Here is a 23077-nt window from a genome sequence, read left to right as displayed (position 1 = left end):
CTTGGGGGGGGGTGTCTAGTTTCCAAAATGGGGTCACTTGTGGGGGAGCTCCAATGTTTAGGCACACAGGGGCTCTCCAAACGCGACATGGTGTCCGCTAAAGATTGGAGCCAATTTTTCATTGATAAAGTCAAATGGTGCTCCTTCCCTTCCGAGCCCTGTCGTGCGCCCAAACAGTGGTTCCTACCCATATGGGGTATCGGCGTACTCAGGACAAATTGTACAATAACTTTTGGGGTCCAGTTTCTCTTTTTACCCTTGGGAAAATTAAAAAAGTGTTGCTAAAAGATCATTTTTGTGACTAAAAAGTTAAATGTTCATTTTTTCCTTCAATGTTGCTTCTGCTGCTGTGAAGCACCTGAAGGGTTAATAGACTTTTTGAATGTGGTTTCGAGCACCTTGAGGGGTGCAGTTTTCAGAATGGTGTCACTTTTGGGTATTTTCAGCCATACAGACCCCTCAAACTGACTTCAAATGTGAGGTGGTCCCTAAAAAAATGGTTTTGTAAGTTTTGTTGTAAAAATGAGAAATCGCTGGTCAAATTTTAACCCTTATAACTTCCTAGCAAAAAAAATGTTGTTTCCAAAATTGTGCTGATGTAAAGTAGACATGTGGGTAATCTTATTTATTAATTATTTTGTATCACATAACTCTCTCGTTTAACAGAATAAAAATTCAAAATTTGAAAATTGCAAAATTTTCGCCAAATATCAATTTTTTTCACAAATAAACGCCTAAATTATCTACCTAAATTTACCACTAACATGAAGCCCAATATGTCACGAAAAAACAATCTCAGAACCGCTAGGATCCGTTGAAGCATTCCTGAGTTATTACCTCATAAAGGGACACTGGTCAGAATTGCAAAATAGGTCATTAAGGTCAAAATAGGCTGGGTCATGAAGGGGTTAAAATCTATGGTGCTGTTTACATGTCCATTTTTTTAGTTTCAATAATTTTTATTTTCAATAACATAGTAATTGAACAACAGTTTCCCTTACAAGGGAATTCAATAAGAAAAACCATACATATATTAACTCAAATTCAAAGATACAAATATGACAAGACAAGAACATGGGGAGACATAAAAGAGGGAAAGTGGGGAGGGTAATGAGATGCTGCACTTTATTTTGTGATAAGCTGTAGTATATTTACCAGACAAGGTTATACTATGTTCCATCTTATGAGTTCTGCCTCCCACCACCCCGCACCCCACCCCACGCCGGCTCGACCCCAGTGTCATTAGAATCTCTCACAGGATAGAGTCTCAAATAGATAGAGTCAAGGTTTGTTCAAGATTTAAGTGTGTGTTAAGATCCATCCACGGTTTCCAAATCTGGTAGAAGGTTTCCCACACATCTTCCCTAGTCGCATGTATACGTTCATATAAGAGGATTGAATTCATTTTATCTCTGTCTGGACAGAGAGAAATGGCGACCTCCAACTGGTAGCTATATGTAGCTTAGCAGCCATAAGCAGTTGGCCTATCAGCTTGTGGAATTTATTAGTGAATCCAGGGTATTTGGCTCCCAAGAGGAATGTGGCCGGGTCAGGTTGTATTGTCCCGCCATACATTTTTCCAATTATTAATCCTACTTCCTGCCACATAGCCGAGGCTATCGGACATTCCCACCAAATATGCTTCATATCTCCCACTGCGCCACATCCTCTAAAGCATTGATCTGAAATGTTGGGGTATATAATGTGAAGTTTACTTGGGACTTGGTATGTTCTGTGTAAGACCTTAATGGATGTCTCCGCCAGGGAGGCTTGATGACTACCCCTGGAAATTGTGTCACAGCATCGTCTCCAATTTTCCAAAGTTAATTGGATACCTAGATCTTCCTCCCACTGTTTCATGTATTGTAGTTTGTCAACACCATGTGCTGCATTGAGGGATCCGTATAGCAGAGAAATAGTTCCCCTTCCCAGTGGGTCACCCATGCATCTCTGTTCAAAGCCAGTCGCGCGAAAAGGGATTTTCCGTTGTAGAAACTGTTCCGCAAAATGGAAAACCTGATAGATACGGAAGGTTTCGCTAATGGGTGGATTGTATTTATGGAGGAATTCTTGTCTAGATAAAATTATATTAAAGGGTGAGCAGAGGTGCTTTAGAGTAGTAATTCCGTTTGCTTTCCACCAAGTAAAAGAACGTGGGTCAAGTCCTGGTGAGAACATGGGGTTGCAGAAGAGGGGGGTCAGCGGGGCAGACCCAGATTGGAGTTCAAATTTAAATCTTACTTTCCTCCAAAGGATCAGGGAATGTGCTGTGAAAGGTGCTGTGATGTGTAGACCTTTTGGTAGTTTTTGTGTGGACCACATAAGGCCCGGCAAGGAAAACGGAAGTAGAAGGGACGATTCCAGGTCAACCCATCTCGGAGCACGGTTGACAGCGCAGGCGTTAGTCAATTGGGCTAACTGAGCCGATTTGTAGTACAGTGTGAAGTTAGGCATGGAAAGCCCCCCCATTCTTCTATGCATGAACATAGTTCTTTGACGGATTCTGGGTTTTTTCCCCTGCCAGATAAATTTTGAAATTATAGAGTGAACCTCGTGTAGGGTCTCATGGGGTAATGATATGGGGAGAGAGCGGAATAAGTACAGAAATCTAGGCAAAGAGACCATTTTAATTGCATGCAATCTGCCCAACCAGGTCAACTTCATGGCAGACCATCTAGTTAAGTCAGCTCGGAGATTTTTTATTAATGGGAGATAATTCCACTTGAATAGGGTCGACTTATGAGAGGTGAGATTGACTCCGAGATAAGTTATATAGTGTTCATTTTTTGTAAATTTAAACTGGGAGATAATATTTGTTTGCATGTCCTTAGTGGTGTTAAGGAATAGAGCTTCGGATTTGTCAACATTAATTTTGAGTCCTGAGATCGACTCAAATTTACGTAGAACTGAAAATAAATTTGGGAGAGTGGTGAGTGGGCTGGATAGAGTCAGCAGTAAATCATCTGCAAATAAGCTTGCCTTATACTGTGCGCCGAGTCCTATAGGCCCAAGTATGTTTGGGTTAAGCCTTATTGCCTCAGCTAGTGGTTCCATGGCCATGGCAAACAGGGCTGGAGAAAGTGGACAGCCCTGTCTCGTCCCCCTTTGTATGTTGATTAGTGTTGAGCATTCCGATACTGCAAGTATCGGGTATCGGCCGATACTTGCTGTATCGGAATTTCCGATACCGAGATCCGATACTTTTGTGGTATCGGGTATCGGGTATCGCAACAACATTAATGTAATAATGTGTAAAAAAGAGAATTAAAATAAAAAATATTGCTATACTCACCTCTCCGACGCAGCCGGGACCTCAGCGAGGGAACCGGCAGCGTTGTTTGTTTAAATTTCGCGCTTTTACTTGGTTACGTGAAGTCCCGGCTTGTGATTGGTCAGGGCGGCCATGTTGCCGGGACGCGGACCAATCACAGCAAGCCGTGACGAAATTACGTCACGGCTTGCTGTGATTGGTCCGCGTCCCGGCAACATGGCCGCCATTAACCAATCACAAGCCGTGACGTCACGGGAGGCTGGACATGCGCGTATTTTGAAAAGCGCGCGTGTCCAGCCTCCAGTGACGTCCCGGCAACATGGCCGCCATTAACCAATCACAAGCCGGGACGTCACGGGAGGCTGGACATGCGCGTATTTTGAAAAGCGCGCGTGTCCAGCCTCCAGTGACGTCCCGGCAACATGGCCGCCATTAACCAATCACAAGCCGGGACGTCACGGGAGGCTGGACATGCGCGTATTTTGAAAAGCGCGCGTGTCCAGCCTCCAGTGACGTCCCGGCAACATGGCCGCCATTAACCAATCACAAGCCGGGACGTCACGGGAGGCTGGACATGCGCGTATTTTGAAAAGCGCGCGTGTCCAGCCTCCAGTGACGTCCCGGCAACATGGCCGCCATTAACCAATCACAAGCCGGGACGTCACTGGAGGCTGGACACGCGCGCTTTTCAAAATACGCGCATGTCCAGCCTCCCGTGACGTCACGGCTTGTGATTGGTTAATGGCGGCCATGTTGCCGGGACGCGGACCAATCACAGCAAGCCGTGACGTAATTTCGTCACGGCTTGCTGTGATTGGTCCGCGTCCCGGCAACATGGCCGCCCTGACCAATCACAAGCCGGGACTTCACGTAACCAAGTAAAAGCGCGAATTTTAAACAAACAACGCTGCCGGTTCCCTCGCTGAGGTCCCGGCTGCGTCGGACAGGTGAGTATAGCGATATTTTTTATTTTAATTCTTTATTTTACACATTAATATGGTTCCCAGGGCCTGAAGGAGAGTTTCCTCTCCTTCAGACCCTGGGAACCATCAGGAATACCGTCCGATACTTGAGTCCCATTGACTTGTATTGGTATCGGGTATCGGTATCGGATTGGATCCGATACTTTGCCGGTATCGGCCGATACTTTCCGATACCGATACTTTCAAGTATCGGACGGTATCGCTCAACACTAATGTTGATAGGAGTAGGTTTAGTTGACGGGAGTTTCAGATAGGCTGTAGGACTGTCGTACAATAGTTGGAGGCATGAAATAAGGGTGCGAGGGATGCCAAATCTGGATAGGACTTCAAATAAATAGGACCATGAGACCGAGTCGAAAGCTTTTTCTATGTCTAAAGCTAATAGTAGTAGGGGTTGCTTATGGTAGTTTGCTGAATGTATAATATTTAGATTTCTTCTAATATTATCGGGACCTTGTCTATTAGGTATAAACCCCACTTGGTCACGGTGGATAAAGGTGGGTAAAAATTTGTTGAGCCTAGTGGTAATAATGGATGTAAAGAGTTTGAGGTCTACATTTAGCAATGATATAGGTCTATAATTCTTGGGAAGGAGATGGTCTTTCTTTGGTTTGGGGATTACCGTCACATGGGCAATATAGAATTCAGGGGGCATCTGGGTGCCATTTAGTAGAGCATTACAGTAAGTTTTAATGTGTGGTATGAGGATGTTTGTAAATTTCTTGTAGTATAGCGCCGTGAGGCCGTCAGGTCCGGGAGCTTTATTTTTTTTTAGGTTTTTAATTACTGCAGAAATTTCATCCTCAGATATTGGTGCATGCAGTTGGTCTATCGAGGAGTTGGGAATTTTAGGTAATTTCAATTCATCTAGGAAGGAGGATAAGGATTGCGGTGAAGAAGTCTGAGGGGATGTATATAGTTTCTGATAGTAGTCTCGGAATGTTTCGTATACTATATCCGGGTGTGCGGAAATTTTGCCTTTGGAGTCTTTGATGTAGGTGACATTATTTAAAGATTCTCTGCATCTGAGTCTACGTGCCAACATGCCAGAAGGTTTATTTGCATATTTATAAAAAGTTGACTTAGTCCATGTTAACGCTCTCTCTGTTTTGTTTGTAAGAATAGTGTCTAATTGTAGCTTAGTGTCTCTGATTTGTTTAATCAGAAAGAGGGAAGTGGTGGCCTGGTTAGCAAGTTCAAGTTTCATAAGTTTAGTCTCTAAGCGTGTTTGTAATTCAGATCTTTGTTTCTTTTTATGGGACGCAATTTTGATTAGGGAGCCAGTAATAAATTTTTTATGCGCCATCCACACTACTCCAGGAGAAGTGTCATCAGTGGAATTAGTCTGGAAGTACAGTCCCAACTCCTCTTTAATTTTAGAGAGTATAGCAGGGTCAGTAAGTAAGGATTCGTTCAGTCTCCATTTGAATAATTTAGAAGTGGTGACATTGAATTTAAATGTTGATAGGACAACATCATGGTCAGACCATGATGATGGAATATGACGAGAGAGTAGGACAGATGGGATCGTTCTTGCAGTAGTTAAGTGTAGGTCTATTCGAGAATAGGACTGGTGTGCAGGTGAGAAGTATGTGTAGCCCTTTACAGGACCGTTTAGTTCCCTCCATACATCGACCAGGCAGTTGTCTTTCATTAGGTGTTGGATTTTCTTTTTGTCAGCCTTTGTTAAATCCGATCGCTTCTGAGCGCTGCTATCTAATTTAGGATTAATGATAAAGTTAAAGTCGCCGCACCAAATAAGGTGGTCATACGTAAGAGTGGTTAGTTGTGATATAATTAGCTGAAAAACCGATCTCTGGGAAGTTGCGGGCAAATAGCTATTAACAATGCAAATTGTCTGGTTTTGTGATGTTCCAAGAGTAATAAGGAATCTGCCCTCTGAGTCCGAATGTGTGCTGATGAGCTGAAATGGGAAGTTATTCCTAATGAAAGTGGCGACACCTCTCGTTTTTTTATCCCAATTGGACATATAGTGTTGTGAATACTTGGCATCAAAGTGCTTAGGGTGGGAGGAGGTGGAAAAATGGGTCTCCTGGAGACAAATAATGTCTGGTGCGTGTTTTAAGTAATCAAGGAAGGCTTTCTTACGTTTAATGGGCGAGTTGAACCCTCTGACATTATGAGAAATAACATTACACATTTTTCAGTGAATATTTACCGCTGAAGAATGAGGAGGTTTGGGCAGGAACCAGAATCGTATTTCCAATTAGCAAACGTTGAATTGATTGGTAAGTGCAGTGATGATCTCTGTGGGGAAACAATAGGAAGGAAACAGACTGTGGGGAGACAAAGACAAACATAACAGTTAATAATAACAAACGGATACCATATCCGGAAAGTATGGCGATCTGGTCTACCATATTAAGTGGAGTACCAGGTGTCGCCAAGTTTAGGCAGCATGTTGTATACCCGACATTTAGGCCCTTGGTAGAGTGATATGTGTACAGGGGAGAGAGATAGGAAGAAGCAGGATAGAGAAAGGAGAGGAAAAAAAAAAAAAAAAAAAAGGGGGGGGGGGAAGAGGGAAGGGAGGGGGGGGAAGAGAAAAAGGGGGGGGGGAAGAGGGAAGGGAGGGGGGGGAAGAGGGAAGGGAGGGGAGAGGGGGAAGAGGGAAGAGAGGGGGGAGGGGGAAAGGAAAGGGGGGACGGGAAGGAGAAAGAGGGGGGGAGGGGGGGAAATGGGTGGAGGGGGGGAGAGGTGAGGGGGTGGGGTAAGAAGGGGTAGGGAGAGGAAAGAGGGGAAAAGGAGGGAGAGGAAGAAGAAAAGGAGGGAACTGCAGTATGGGAATTATTTGGGAGGAAGTAGGGGGAGGTCAGAGCAGAGTAAGGTAGGGGAAGGATAGGGTCAATTAGGGATGCAGCAATCTGATGGGCCACTTACGATTAATGTCAAAATAGAATATCTATATAAACATTCAGTATACAATTACTAACTCTGGAGGGCAGAGAGGAGAGGCAGTAAAGAGCCAACATCCCCTTCCCCCTCAACTCCAGGAGCAATCAGGATGAACAGTAACGGCCCGCTCCGCCCCTCGGAAATCAAGATGGATGATCTTGTAATTTGGACATATCAGACGACCCGTGCGTTTTGGCTCCTTGTTCTGGGAATGTTTTGCCATTCTCTTGACGGTCTTGGTTTTCTCTGTGGCATGGCTGAAGTCTCTATAGAAATCGGGATCCCAGCTTTAAGCATGGCTTGTTTCCCTTCTTCTAGTGTACGGCAGGTGTACAGTTGAGAGTTGTATGTAAAGATGAGGGCAAAGGGGAAGTTCCATCTGTATTTGATCTGCGCCGTCTGCAAGGCTGATGTTACTGGTTTGAGGGATCTCCTTCTGGCAAGGGTGGTTGATGCGATATCCGCGTAGATATGTACTGAAGACGGAAGTCCCGGCAGGTCTGGATTTTCACGTGCGGCATTCAGGATTAGATCTCGTGCCTCCTCATAATGTAGTTTTAGGATCACATCCCTGGGCATATCGTTATTGCGTGGTCTGCCCAGGGCTCTATGGATTCTGGTGATATGCAGCATAGACTGATCTGTGTCAGGGAGCAGCGCGGTGAAGAGGGCAGTAGCAGTGTCTTTGAGAGCTACAATATTTTCGGGAAGTCCCCTGATCCGCAGGTTACCCCGACGTGATCTGTTCTCATAGTCTTCGCATCGGAGTTCCAGTTCTGCGACACGTTCTGCGTGTAGTTTGAGGGTTTCGCGATCCTCTTCTAAGGCATCTGCAGTGGCGTCCATCTTTTCCTCCAGGGCCACCGTACGTTGCATAATGTCCTGTATCTGGGAAGAGATCTTCTGCATGGCTGAAGTAAGCTCAGATCGAAAAGTCTCTTGCAAGGATTTGGTAAGGGTTGCCGTGGAGATCGTTGTCTCCATTTGGGGACTGGTCTCATCTTGGTCCATTATATCTCCTGTGTTTCCCGTAGAGGCCGAGGGAAGAGAAGTCGTAGTAGTCATCTTGGAAATGCTGCCACTCTGAAGAAGGTCAGCAATATTGCGGCCTGGTGTTTGTGCCGCACCTCCCTTCTTAGGCATCGCCAGGAGGGTCTCCTGAGGGAGCAGTGAGTCCAGTTGCGGTGAGCTTGGCGTGATTCAGGTGCTGATTAGGGCCTAAATAAGTAAGTCGGGTAGCGGAGATCAGCAAGATATGACTATCATCGCTGAAAACCGCACATGCGCCTCCAAGAAGAGGATTTTTTAGGTAATCCTCATAATGTGCACAGAATTAGAGCTCAACATGGACACTAGGTGTCGCTATTGTAGCAGTGGGGGCAAACAGTGGCTAGCTGAGTCTTTTTTGTATATTATAAAATGTACCTCTAGTTCTGAGATTGGGCACTAGATGTCGCTAGATGTCTGTCTAGCAGTGGAGAAAATCAGTCTAGGAGACAGTCCATTTCTCAATGCAGTAAGAAATAACTGTATTAATTGAGCTGTAGCTGGATATGAACAAAAAGGTATGGGAGAGCAGGAGATGGAGTGCAATTATGAGCTGTGGGTGAGGAAGGGTCTCAGCACCAGATATAGCTCTTTGTATTAGTGCATACCAAATGTAATGTGTGCTCTGGTCATAAGCAGTTTCCCCAGTCTCTCAGCCACCAAGTAGATGGGTATGGGGGATCAGGAGACAGCGTGCAGAATGTAGCTAGAAGCTGCAGGTGGAGGGTGATCTCAGATCGGCACAGCTCGCTGGTCAGGCGCGCAGGGGTTCTCCCTGTAAAATGTGGCAGGTCCAAGATGGCGCTGGGGCTGGCGGGAAAATCTCAGATCCCACGTTGTCTTTGTTAGGGAAGTACCGGGAATATCTACCAGACCGCCGGGGGAAAAAGGGTGTCTTTTCAGCTGTGTATCCAACTGCCGTGCTCCTCTGAGTGCGCTGCAGGGCGCAGAGGTCGGGCAGCTGTAACGGTGGTGCGGCACGGCGTGGGACACCTCCAGAGGTGTCGGGCTGAAGGGGCCGTCCCCGCCGATAAGCAGTAAATTGCGTGAGCGGCTAGACCCGGTGCGAGGAAAGGGGGGAAGCGCGTACCTCCCTGTGTCCTCTACAGTCCGGTGAAGATCAGCTCCTGATTCTAATGAAGATGGCGGCGTCCTCACTCTCGCTCCCTCCTTCTCCTCAGGACCCGAGTTTCACGCCGGGATGAGACCCCCAATCCTCCACAAACTGCTCCGGGATCGAATCCAACCTTGTGTCCACTAAGGGGAGTTGTTTTTGTGATCTTTAGTTAGTTAAATTCAGTGAATAACTAGCGCTGGGCAGGAGCTCCACAAAGATGTGACTGTTCCCCTTCACAGCCAGGCCACGCCCCCGTCTACATGTCCATTTTTTTACAGACTTGTAATGAAGTGATCGGAATCACAAATCAAAATTCCACATACAAGTTTATGGCTCCGTGAAAATCATGAACAGCACATGGATGCCATCCAAGTGAAATCTGCTTTTAATAATGCAATTGGCTAGGAGAAGATGTGCTTTTTTTTTTTGCATATGATGCAAACTAATTAAACTCACGTCTTATTCACACGTGTATACATGCATAGGAATGCTTGCACCAACTTACAGCTACTGTAAAGCCTGCAATGTTTACAGGCATGTCTGAACTGCAGGAATAAAAAACAGTAGTTATTAACATTGTTTGCATAAAATTATTAGTATGAGACTATGAGTGAACATAAGCCACTTTTTAATTATCTCACTAGACAAAAAAATCTCTCTTCTCTCTGCATGCCCCACTCTATTCTTAAATGAATAATTCACTCTTAAAACTAGCTAAATCTTTCTTGAGACATGAGTTGGCTCACTTAGGAATCAGGTTACAAGCTGCCCATAAGAGTTTACGGAGAAGTGAGGGGGAGGAAAAGCAGTATTGAGACAGAAACACAGGTACTGTACATTGCTTTTTAGCACGTGTTCTATCTCACTGATTCACAGATACCCTGCTCAGAACCGAGGTATACTGTCCTCCCTGCTGCTATTTCTGGTCATGTGCTACAAAGAAATAGGGGATCAGAATCTCCTTTTATCTCTGTGTATGGGGGATTTCACAGCGACTAGTCTCCACCAACTAGAAGGGAAACTGACATTTAGCGATTGAACCTGCAGAGAGGAAACTGGTGAAAAATACAAGATATAAATTGCGTCATTGCCAGAAATGAATAGTTGACAGCTTATTTGAGAGTCATGTGAAATGGCGGGTGCAGAAATAAAGATAAAAATAAAAGTAGAACTAAAAAGGACACATGTACATATACAAGTTTTTTGTTGACTACCTTGTTTTGCCTCCTTTACAATGAAGAATGCATTTATTATGGTTTCTCATAAACAAAACTATAATGTGCTGTTTTTGGATACGGGTTACTGACTCACCCAGTCTGGATCTGTAGGCTCCACAGTTACCCTATAATATGTTACTTTTCCATCCTCTCTCTCTTGGATGATCAGTTTGTCCTTTGGAAACCGCTTCAAGAGTTGGGATATCTCCGTGTCTCTAAGCTTAGTGGCCAACTCTGCAGAAAGATTTGTAGTCCTTATTTCTTCTGGAATAACTGATGGTCGCTCCACCTTAGTTCTAAAAGGAGGTTTCTTATTCCCGGAGAAGTTATCGCGTACTGCTGGAAGTGTCTGTGGATGCCAAAACCTGCAGTTTTGATCCATAGAGCAGTATCCAGACGCAAAGTATCGGCAAAGCTTTCTGTTTCGATATTGCTTGTTTGGCAATTCAGTTTGATTCTTTGGCAGAACAAGGTTCAGTTCGTCTTTGTTATGAGGAACCAGCTGTTCTGTAACCTTATTCTGTTCCCCGGAATCAGTTGGTAGGACTGGCTTTTTCTCAGGACGTCTGTCATCTATGCGTTGGTGTAGAAAACGACATCTCTGTCCAAACTGACAGTAACGTCCCTGGGAGTAAAACCTACACAAGCGAGGCGGCTGGGCATGCGGTGTCAAAATCTGATTCTGAGCAGTGACCTCTTGTGTGACAGGAGGGAGTTCTGTGCTTTGTACTTCACTTTCAGCCATTATAGAAGAATGCAGAAGAAAAGTGACCTAAAGTGAATAGATTACAGTCAGAAGTGCTTGGTTTCTATATATCATCCTCAAGGTGTTCAAAGCGTTATCAACATACCAGAAAACTATTATGATGGCCTTAGAAGTAATAAAATGATACATCAAGGGTTCCATCATCATGAAGGAAATAACGCAGCATGCAGCACTATTCCAGCAATCATAAGGATTGAAGCTTGACAAAACCAGTTATAAGTAGAGATGAGCGAATATGTTCGGCTCCATCCTTATTCGGCAAGCTATAGCGCTTACCGAATAAGCTGCAGAGGCAACCCGGATACCTGGAGCGCTCCGATAATCAGCTGTCCGATGCCGCAGCTTAATGTGTCGCGGCTATTTCACAGAAGATGCATGGTTTTGTTGTTTGTTGGGCAAATATGCTTATTTTCTTTAATTTTTGGATGGGGAAAAGAGGGGTGATTTGAATTTTTATAGTTCTTTTCATTTTTCTAACTTTTTTTTTTACTTCTATCTTTGTTTTTTAGTCCTTATATCATTCTGCAAGGACACCACCAAGACCTGGCGAGACTGTTTCTTTTTCAAAATTGTTTACAGTTTATTTGTACATCACCTCAATAGGTACTTTATTGCACATGATTACTGATTAGTGAAAATCTTTTGGTTAGGTGATAACTTTTATGAGGTTACTTCTGTGTTTTTATGTTTGTTAATTAGTCTGTGGCTATTTTATCCTAATATAGTTAAAGTTATATTTTAATACTTCTACCATGCTGAAGCCAAATCCGATATCTTGATTGGAAGTATATAACCAAGTCTTATACTCTTGCCTGTGATATGTTATTGTCACTGTTGGTTCAGTAACTTATACTGTAACTTCTATTTACTAGATCTATACCGTGGCATTTTCATCACCAATTAAGCACTTGCGCTTTATATATTCGTTTATCAATACTTCACCCGGTACTGCACTTTGGTCTACACTGCTGATGCTTTTCTTTTTATAATCTTTATGTAATTTTTAATCTTTTCTTCAACATCGATATTTTTTATCCAGTGTATCATATGGTGTCTTTTAAAAAAAAAATCATGGATTTGATAATTAACCTTGGTATATCTATTTTATATTGCTCTAAGTAGTTTTTTTCTTGGTTCTAATAAAATGGAATTAGGCTTCTCCTAAAGACGAGCGAGCGGTGACCAGGGCTGTGTTGGGGGGTGCAAGCTACACCCCCTTAACCCTGTTCTTACGTTATTAGGATTTCAACTGCTATTATAAATATTTGTTCCTGGGAAACACTTTTCCCTAGGACTCAGCCTTCGCAGGATTAGATATAGTGCAAATGGCCTAACAGTAGCTGAAAACCTAACAACATAGAAGGAAGCATTGAAGTGAAGTTGAGCCCCATCTCCCTGCACCATCGCCGGCTCTAGTCACCGCTCACAAAAATAATTAAATCTCAGGCATCCTCAGTGAAAGTGCTCACGTCAGTATTACATTGCAGTCACCAATGCAACGCCTCCGCACTGTGATCCTAAACTTTATCCTCCCCCCTCCTTTTGCAAACTCCCAGAAGAGGAGAGGAGCAGTGACATCAGACACCTGAGCAGATGCCACCCACATTTACTTCAGTCATAATACAAACTAGCAGTACACTCCGTTTTCATGTTAAATGTGAGAAGCTGCTCCCCTAGTGTTTAACCCCTTAACGGCATGTGACATGTCTTGCCGCGACCTATGTCAACAGAAAAATGTTAAAAAGTTATGGCTCTTGGAATAAGAGAAAAAACAAAACAAAAGTGCAAGAAACAGAAAACAAATTCAATCACCAGGCATGCAGGGGTTAAAAGCTAAAAATAAAACACTTAAAAATATTTTTTCACATTTTATACCATAAAAACTTTTTAAATGAATTGAAACGCTAATACTTTTTTTTTTTCAATTGTTTCACATTTTATTTTTTTTATGATACATTACTTTTAAGATAGGAAACTCTGACTAAATTTTGCTACAAATTTATGGTGCCAAGTAAGCAATGTTAAGCCTGACAAGTTTAAGTTTACACAGTCTAGAAACTAAGGACATTTTAGTAACGGTGGCGCAGTGGTTAGCCCAGCAGCACTGGAGTCCTGGGTTCTAATCCCACCTTGGACAACATCTGCAAAGAGTTTGTATGTTCTCTCCGTGTTTGCGTGGGTTTCCTCCTGGCATTCCGGTTTCCTCCCACATTCCAAAGACATACTGATAGGGAATTTAGATTGTGAGCCCCAACGGGGACAGCGATGATAATGTGTGCAAACTGTAAAGCGCTGCGGAATATGTTAGCGCTATATAAAAATAAAGATTATTATTATTAGTAAACCTGCCCCAATATCTCAAGCCAAGGTGGCTTTCAATAAATCTGCACTTTGGAATATTAATGGTTTGCACAACATGGCACTACCTTACCACCCACCTTCAAAGCAGAGATGTGCGACCTGCCTGCAATTTCTGTTTTTTAACAACTCTATAATTGCTACACAACCACAACATTTATGGTTATATGATCAGAGGCACAATGCCATAGGGTACATTCAGACTGAATAATTTCATAGGGCAGATTTACACAAGCGTATTTAACTGTTCGTATACAGCCTGCAATGGCAGGACAGACTGCGCATCTCCCAACCCGAGCATACAATCTCAGACACATATAAGGCTAGCTGCAGACAACTGTATGTTCTCTCATCTGAGAGGATCAAGCTGATTATGCAAATCACACTCTGATCAGATTCTATCGGATGAGAAGATGGAGAAAAAAATATGTCTCCATCTTCTCCATTGTGTAAGTGTGCGGAAATCGTACTGCACTTAGATGTCACCTGAGTGCAGTCCGATGTTTTTCAGGCACTCATTGACTTGCATAGCTGAGTGTGAACCAAATATTAGATCAAATATGGGCATGCTGTGATTTTTTTCCTTGGACCAGCTATACCTGAGGAAAAAAAATAGACATATGCACGATCTAATAGAACATTGATCTGAGGTTGCCCCACGGTTGGACCAAAAATACGGTCGTCTGCATGAGTCCTAAGGCTGTAAGCCGGGGTGGGGAGATCGGGCATTGGGTCCATTTACAGAACATGAAGTACACTACTATGAACCTGGGCTTATGTGGACTGTGGGGTACCAAAAGCCACTTGACTAAATGCTTCAAATATCCTTTGAATACGCGCGCAAGGGCTTGTCTTATTTTCCGAGTATTTTTTTCAATGTGGAAAAACATCAAGTCTTGAGGAGTTTCTTATGAAAATCGCTTTAAATCTGGACTTTTGAATCCATTTCAGCAAATAATAAAGAAAACATCCAGAAAATTATTTTGAAATTACTTTCTCTTCCAGAAAAGTCCACGTAAAAAAAACCTGTGAACATACCCTGACAAATCCGAGGTAGCGAAGCGTGTGGAGGCTTTTTATGTGTATTACCATAGACCACATATACATGCACACAGTCCTAGTGCGGTGCAATGGCCGCTGTGCTGGGGGCTCTAGCAGCAGCTGGCACAGTCCCTGCCACGTCTCACACACTGGCACCAGGCTCCGGGCCGTGCCCTCCGCACTGGCAGCGGACGCACAGGTCTCTCAGTGCAGCGGCCCGTCCACTGCGCCCCCTATTCTACAAGCAGCCTGCGTCTGCGGTATTCCGTGTGTCACACACTGACTGCGCTCCTCACAGAATGTCGTTCTTCTAGTCCCCAGCTCAGACCAGCTCCTGTCACCCACCTGCACACTGGTACAGCACGTAAACCAGTCCCCCACAGCAACTTGTCCTTCAGAATTACCTTCCCCGCTTGTGTGCGCAGCCGCCGTTGGTTCCGTGTCAATAACCTGCAGGGAGGGCAGGGCTGCTGAGTGCTGTGTGGATTTCACAATGTTATTCATGGTTGTAGACAGTGTCACTGTTTCATTAACCCCAGTGCTGTGCACGGTATAGGGCGACTATGGCCAGGACAATTTTGCCACCATGACAAGCATCCTTGTCTCAGTACCCTTGGGGTCAAAGTGCGACCCTATTGACTTGTATTGTGCTGTCCATTTAGGAACCGGTCCAGTGGCCACATCGGTGGTCTGTGACTGTTGGTCGGGAGCCCTGATAACCACCACCTACATGACAGAACTGTTGACTCCTTTTTTGATCAGCCGGCCTGGCACAAAGTCTTTGTTGTGTCATGAAGGGCATATGACATCATACCTCCCAACTTTTGAAGAAGGCCAAGAGGGACAAAGGTAGCTGCGCGCGCAGTGGCAAAGTTTAGCCCGCGCCCTGACCACACCCATTTCACAACTAGTCACACCCATATCCACGCCCCAACCACACCCAGGGGTGGATTAAGGGTAGCCAGGGCCCCGGGCTGTTCAGACACTGTGGCCCCCCCCGTCATGTGATGGGGGTCATGTGACGGGGGTGTCATGTGACACCCGAACCAGATTATTCCAGAAAAATGACCGGGCCCTACTCTACTGTAACCTATTAAATATTTGTTAAAATCTGCAATACAATTTAGGTATATTTTGACCAATAATATCACATACAAGGAACAAATACCACCGCGCCATGACCAGACCACAAATTACAACCACAGTGATCGAATAATATCACATATAAGGAACAAATACCACCGCACCATGGCAAGACCACATATTACCACCACTTGGTGACCAAATAGCACATTCAAGGGACAAACACCACAACACCATTTCCAGACCACATATTACCACCACATAGTGACTGAATACTACAATACTGATCAGTAATTAAAGAAAAAAACACAATACTATCACCATAAGTGCCAGTATTCACAGGAGATCTGTACTTAGTATGCAGTGTCTGTGTAGAGGTAATACAGTGATCACTGGTGACATTGTACACAGGACCTCTGTATATAGTATACAGTGTATTGTGTCAGTGTATAGGTAACACTGACTCACCAGTGACGTCTCTAGGTGAAGTCCTTCATCTTTCATCCAGAACAGACCGCCATCATTTCTTCCAGCCAGGACTCGTTTCTGCAGGAAATAATACAGTTATCTCGAGCTCTGCTTGCAGAACACATTACTTAATTTTTCACAACTTCTACATTACACCACATGGAGAAAAAAAGGCGATATAGTGTCACTCTGCACAGTAACAGGACCGCCCCCCATTTAAAACAGTATACTCAAAAAATAAAATAAATACATCACTGCAGTAATAATATCCCTTAATTAGCCCCTATGGTAATAATATTCCCCACCCTGGCACCGTGTGTCTCATTCCTGGCTCCAGCCATATGTTCTCCCATCCTGCACTCATGAGTATCCATTCTGCCCCATATGATCTCCCCATCCTGCCCTATCTGTCTCCATCGTATCCATCCTGCCCCATGATCCAATCCTGCCCCATGTCTTTCATTATGCCCCGTGTCTCCAATCATGCCCCGTGTCTACATTCTGCCCATGCCTCCAGTCCTGCCCCCAGTGTGTCCAGCATATTACCCCCAGTGTGTCCAGCATATTACCCCCAGTGTGTCCAGCAATCTGCCCCAGTATGTCCAGCATATTGCCCCAGTGTCCAGCAATCTGCCCCAGTGTGTACAGCATTGCCCCCAGACAGTGTCTCCAGCAATCTGCCCCAGTGTCTGACTCCAGCATATTGCCCCCAGTGTGTCCAGCATTGCCCCCAGTGTGTCCAGCAATCTGCCCCAGTGTGTCCAGCAATCTGCCCCAGTGTCTCCAGCATATTACCCCCAGTGTGTCCAGCAATCTGCCCCAGTATGTCCAGAAGTGCCGTCAGTGTGTCCAGCAATCTGCCCCAGTGTCTCCAGCATTGCCCCAGTGTCTCCAGCATTGCCCCAGTGTCTCCAGCAATCTGCCCCAGTGTCTCCAGCAATCTGCCCCAGTGTCTCCAGCATTGCCCCCAGTGTCTCCAGCATTGTCCCCAGTGTGTCCAGCAATCTGCCCCAGTGTCTCCAGCATTGCCCCAGTGTGTCCTCCAGCATTGCCCCAGTGTGTCCAGTAATCTGCCCCACTGTCTCCAGCATTGCCCCAGTGTCTCCAGCAATCTGCCCCAGTGTGTCCTCCAGCATTGCCCCAGTGTGTCCAGCAATCTGCCCCAGTGTCTCCAGCAATCTGCCCCAGTGTCTCCAGCATTGCCCCCAGTGTGTCCAGCAATCTGCCCCAGTGTCTCCAGCATTGCCCCAGTGTCTCCAGCATTGCCCCAGTGTGTCCTCCAGCATTGCCCCAGTGTGTCCTCCAGCATTGCCCCAGTGTGTCCTCCAGCATTGCCCCCAGTGTGTCCACCGTTAGCTTATCAAAAAACAAAACAAAAAAAAACAAACAGTCTCCTCACCTGACCAGCGCTCCAAGCGGCGAGCTCCCTCCAGCAGTGCACACTCGCCGGCGACTGACAATGACGTCAGACGCCGGCGACGTGTGCGCTGCGGCCGACTTCAGCTGCCAGCCTCCGATTGGCTGACGGCTGTTGTTAACTATTGACGTGCGGGCGCCGGAAGGGGCCCAATGAGCAGATGAGAAGGGGCCCGATGCGGGCCCCCTCTCTCTGCCCACTGGGTCCGGGGGCACATAAATGCCGGAGGGCATTCACAGTCACACTCGGGCGGATTATCAGAGGGTCAATCTGTGCGGTAGCCCAGGGCCCCCCCACACCACTGGGCCCTGGGCTACCTCCCACATTGACCCTCTGATAATCTGCCCCTGACCACACCCATTTAGCGCTGCTGATCACACCGTTTCATAAACAATAATTCTAAACAGAAAACAATATGGCCACACAGTGCTCCTTATTGTATAATGGCCACACATGATGTTCAATACTGTATAATGGCCGCAGTGTTCCGTACTGTATAATGGCCCCACATGATGCTCCATACTGTATAATGGCCACACATGATGCTCCATACTGTATAATGGCCACACATGATGCTCCATACTGTATAATGGCCACACATGGTGTTCAATACTGTATAATGGCTACACAGTGCTCCATACTGTATAATGGCCACACATGATGCACAATACTGCATAATGGCCACACAGTGCTCCATACTGTATAATCGCCCCATATGATGCGCAATACTGTATAATGGCAACACAGTGCTCCATACTGTATAATGGTCCCACATGATGCTCAATACTGTATAATGGCTACACAGTGCTCTATACTGTATAATGGCCACACATGATGCTCCATACTGTATTATGGCCACACATGATGCTCAATACTGTATAATGGCCACACAGTGCTCTATACTGTATAATGGCCCCACATGATGCTCAATACTGTATAATGGCCACACAGTGCTCCATACTGTACAATGGCCGGCCACACATGATGCTCAATACTGTATAATGGCCACACAGTGCTCCATACTGTATAATGGCCACACAGTGCTCCATACTGTATAATGGCCTCACATGATGTTCAATACTGTATAATGGCCACACAGTGCTCCATACTGTATAATGGCCCCACATGATGCTCAATACTGTATAATGGCCACACAGTGCTCCAAACTGTATAAAGGCCCCACATTATGCTCAATACTGTACAATGGCCATACAGTGCTCCATACTGTATAATGGCCACACATGATGCTCAATACTATATGATGGCCACAGAGTTTTCCATACTGTATAATGGCCCCACATGATGCTCAATACTGTATACTGGCCACACAGTGCTCCATACTTTATAATGGCCCCACATGATGCTCCATACTGTATAATGGCCACACAGTGCTGCATACTGTATAATGGCCCCACATGGTGCTCCTTACTCTATAATGTCCCCACACGATGCTCAATACTGTATAATGGCCACACATGATGATGCCAGTGTACAGTCGGGGCTGTGTCCCAGCAGCTCTGCTTACAATGCTGGCAAAGATTTCACCACCTGTCGCAGCCCACACTGTTGCCTCACAGATCCTGCACATTGCAATGTAGCCCAGCTCTGCCAACTTTGCATGCACTCAGACAACACCATTATCTACTGGCTCCACTCCATAACTGGTCTCAGTCTACCACCCTACCCGTGCTCTCTGTTCTGCTAATGACCTGAGGTTAGCATCCTCAATAATCAGAACCTCCCACTCCCGTCTCCAAGACTTCTCGCGTGCTGCGCCAATTCATTGGAATGCACTACCCAGGTTAATACAATTAATCCCCAATCCCCACAGTTTTAAGCATGCCCTAAAAACGCACTTGTCCACACTGGCCTACCGCTTCAATGCATTAACCTAACTATCCCTGTGTGGCTCATTCAAAAAACTTCAACCATAATCAGGTTCATCGCATCATGTTCTCATACACTGTATGTATTTAATAACCCTCTGTGTCTGTACTGTTACATATTTAGGCTGGTAACTGGTTCATGCAGCTTTACATGAACTCCTTACACTATGGCTAGTACGAACAACGAAAGCAATTGTTACCATCCACCTCTTGTGTCTCCCCTCTTTCCTCATAGTTTGTAAGCTTGCGAGCAGGGCCCTCACTCCTCTTGGTATCTACTTTGAACTGTGATTTCTGTTATGCTGTAATGTCAATTTTCTGTACAAATCTCCTCTACAATTTGTAAAGCACCGCAGAATATGTTGGCGCTATATAAATACAGTAATAATAGTAATAATAATTTAACTGCTGTTGTATATAAAGGATATATATATATAGTGTGCCCATGACTAACAGGCTGCATTGGATTGCTCTAACTGCTGCTACTACTCCTGGCTATAATGCCTTGTACTGTAAGCACAACAGAGCTGGGCCAGCTGCATGTATGTGTGCAACGCACGCACAACACACACGTACCTCAGAATGTCCTCTCTCCTCTCTCCCTCTCTGAACCACCGCCCCGGAAGAAGAAGATATGAAGGGAGCGTGGCCTAATACAAGGGGGCGTGTCGGCTGCTTCACCTGCTGGCTGTGCGGGAGAAGCAGAGTCCCGTGTGGGACTGCAGGGCACAGCCTCAAAATCGGGACAGTCGCGCAGTATGAGGGACAGTTGGGAGCTATATATGATGTTGTGCCAGGCCAGCTAAACAAAAGAAGAGCCGCGTACGGGAGGGGAGAAGGCGGTTCTCAGGCCTCCCGTACGACGGTCACAGTATACTGACTTGGCCACTAGACCAGATCCTGCGAATCGATGTGCACTATCTCTACAAGGAACCCATTCGAAGGGGCCGTACTTATTCCAGAGTGGGTCAATATTCCCTCAGAACAATGTCAGAGACTGTTAAACTTGATAATGAATGTCATCCTCCAGTAGGTGTACACTCTCGAAAATGATGCACGACAGAGTGCATATTCGCTCTGCCAGCACCATTATAGTCTATGGCTCCATTGGGGCATATGTCCCAACTCCATTCTGAAAGCAATTCATTTATGAGGTGTACTTAATTTTTAACACTGCTTCAGCATTTTGGCGTAGTTCTTTTTAAATAATGGCACATAATTTATCATGTGTTGTTTATCTGAGAGCTTATTTACCCAATCTTAAAGCTTTTAAAGTGTATCTGCACCCGTCATGTTTTCCCAGGCGAAGCCACCACAGGAAAATGGTGGCAGTTGTTTTCCTGAAAGACTTTGTCATTGATCTTGCAGCAACTTTGCGGCAGCCATCTTTTACTCTATAATGCGCCGGCGCACTATGTCCCGGAACACAGCGAAATACTTCTGATGCATGCGCACTAATGCTTTTCGGCTTTGCCCACAGTTGGGCAAAGCATACTGCGTGTGCGCAAGGCAAGATTGCCTTGCGCAGGCGTTTACTATGGAGGACAGAGCATGAACTTCAATCCAATATTGCGCCCAGCATGCAGCCAGCGGGTAAGGAAAGGGTGAATCAAACACCCCAAAACCCCGCCCATATGACTGAAAACTGGTCCCGCCAAATTCAGCTGACAGGTTCCCTTTAACTACTTCCAGGTCTCCGGTTAAAAGAGGGGACGTAAGACAGAAAATGTGCACAGCATTGTTGTTTTTACATTGCTGTGCATTAAGTTCATTTTTGGGGGGCCAGAAACCACCTAAAAAAATACACCATTTTCACATAATCCTAGGACCAGAAGTTTAAATACTGTAGTGATATGTACAACCATACAACTCAAAGAGTAGTTTTTCTCTGGACTGTATGTACACTTTTGCACAGATTTTTTTTTATTGCTCACTTGCTTCCTACACTGCAAAATTTATCAGCTTTCTAAATAGTCATTTTAAATATTCACTATCGTTTGGTGATTTTTTTTATCTAGCCAAGGACCACACAAAATGTAACACACCTGTCCGAGCTCCTTCTAAGTTGTGACAGCCCACTGTGCTCCCCTCCTTTCTCTCAGCGTTTAGCCAAATTCATTTGTCAGGTTTTTTGTTTTCCAATTTTCATTCATTTTTGGTCTGATGTGTCATCCATTTTCCAATATACAGAAGGAAGAAAGAAAAAAAAAATAACAGCTGGACATTTTTAAACATCTCATAGCAGTCAATGAAAAACGGAAATCACGAAGATGCGAATGTGCTATTTATCATTTATTTTACTCAGTTATATAGTGACAATAATTCCACAGCCCTTTAGACATCATCACTATCCCCATTGGGGCTCACAGTCTAAGTTCCGAATCTCTATCAGCATGTCTTTGGAGTGTGGAAGAACACCAGAGTAGCTGAAGGAAACCCACACAAACACGCTTGCAGATGTTATCCTTAGTGGTATTTGAATCCAAATCTCAGCGCTGCAAAGCAACACGACTAACAACTGATGTAAATATGTTGCCCATTTTCAATTACACATTCACTTGAGTGGGCAAATTCTGTCCACAAAAGGGACCAGAGTAGGGAATGCTTCCTTTCTATATTTTAAGCAGACCATCAGATCAGAGGGCAAATGAGCCCAACAAAATGGACCCAACAAGTTTATCACAATTTACACTTAAAAACTGGAATAGATTATGACACTCAGCCCAATTGGAATACATTTTTGGTAGTGAAGCACACCTCTTAACCCCTATACATCCCAAGCCAGTTTTCGCCTTCATGACCAGGCCAAATTCTACAATTCTGACAAATGTCACTTTAAGGCCGGGGTCACATTTGCGAGTGCAATGCAAGAAACTTGCCTCAATACCCGACACTGCCGCAGGCACTTGGGACTGGAGCGTGTGCGGCTGCATGTATTTCTATGTCCCGAATGCTGGGGGAAGTGCCGGGTATTGAGGCGCGGGTTTCTCGCATTGCACTCGCAAGAGTGACCCCGGCCTAAGGGGTAATAACTCTGGAACTCTTCAATGGATCCCAGTGATACTAAGACTGGAGGGGGGGGGGGGGGTGACTTATTGTACTTCATGATAGTGGTAAAATTTGTTCGATATGACTTGCGATTATTTGTGAAAATATCGGAACTTTGGTGAAGATTTTGCAAACTATAGATTTTTATGCTGTTAAACCACAGAGTTGTATCACACAAACTAGTTAATAAATAACATTTCCCATATGGCTACTTTACATCTGCTTAATTTTTTAAACATTTTTTGTTAGGAAGTTAGTAGGGTTAAAACTTGATCAGCAATTTATAATTTTTCCACCAAAATTTACAAAACCATTTTTTTTAGGGATCACATCACATTTGAAGTGACTTTGGGGAGCCACCATGACTGAGAATAGCCAAAACTAACACCATTCTAAAAACTGCACCCCTTAAAGTTCTCAAAACGACATTAAAGTAGTTTATTAACTCTTCAGGCGTTT

General features: G+C 44.8%; 1 protein-coding gene across 4 annotated transcripts in view; it reads right to left on the bottom strand.

Annotated features, from left to right (window-relative positions):
• The window catches only part of LOC143775737 (uncharacterized), an 83656-nt gene extending 68421 nt beyond the window's left edge, over positions 1-15235 (bottom strand). For 2 of the 4 annotated variants that reach the window (XM_077264238.1, XM_077264239.1), the window contains exons 1-2: positions 15062-15235; positions 10646-11323 (exon numbers count right to left, since the gene is read on the bottom strand). In XM_077264238.1, the coding sequence (XP_077120353.1) occupies positions 10646-11323; positions 15062-15220 (837 nt within the window). In that variant the 5' untranslated portion in view covers positions 15221-15235. Of the gene's footprint in view, positions 1-10645; positions 11324-13446; positions 13474-15061 lie in introns of those variants that run through there. The other 2 variants (XM_077264242.1, XM_077264240.1) reach the window with 2 other exon arrangements.
• Between the last annotated feature and the right edge of the window lie 7842 nt (positions 15236-23077).

This window comes from Ranitomeya variabilis, chromosome 5 (assembly GCF_051348905.1).
Source record: "Ranitomeya variabilis isolate aRanVar5 chromosome 5, aRanVar5.hap1, whole genome shotgun sequence".
NCBI classification, from domain to species: domain Eukaryota; kingdom Metazoa; phylum Chordata; class Amphibia; order Anura; family Dendrobatidae; genus Ranitomeya; species Ranitomeya variabilis.
The sequence above is the reverse complement of the archived record's forward strand: the minus strand, read 5'-3'. Positions and strand labels throughout refer to the sequence as shown.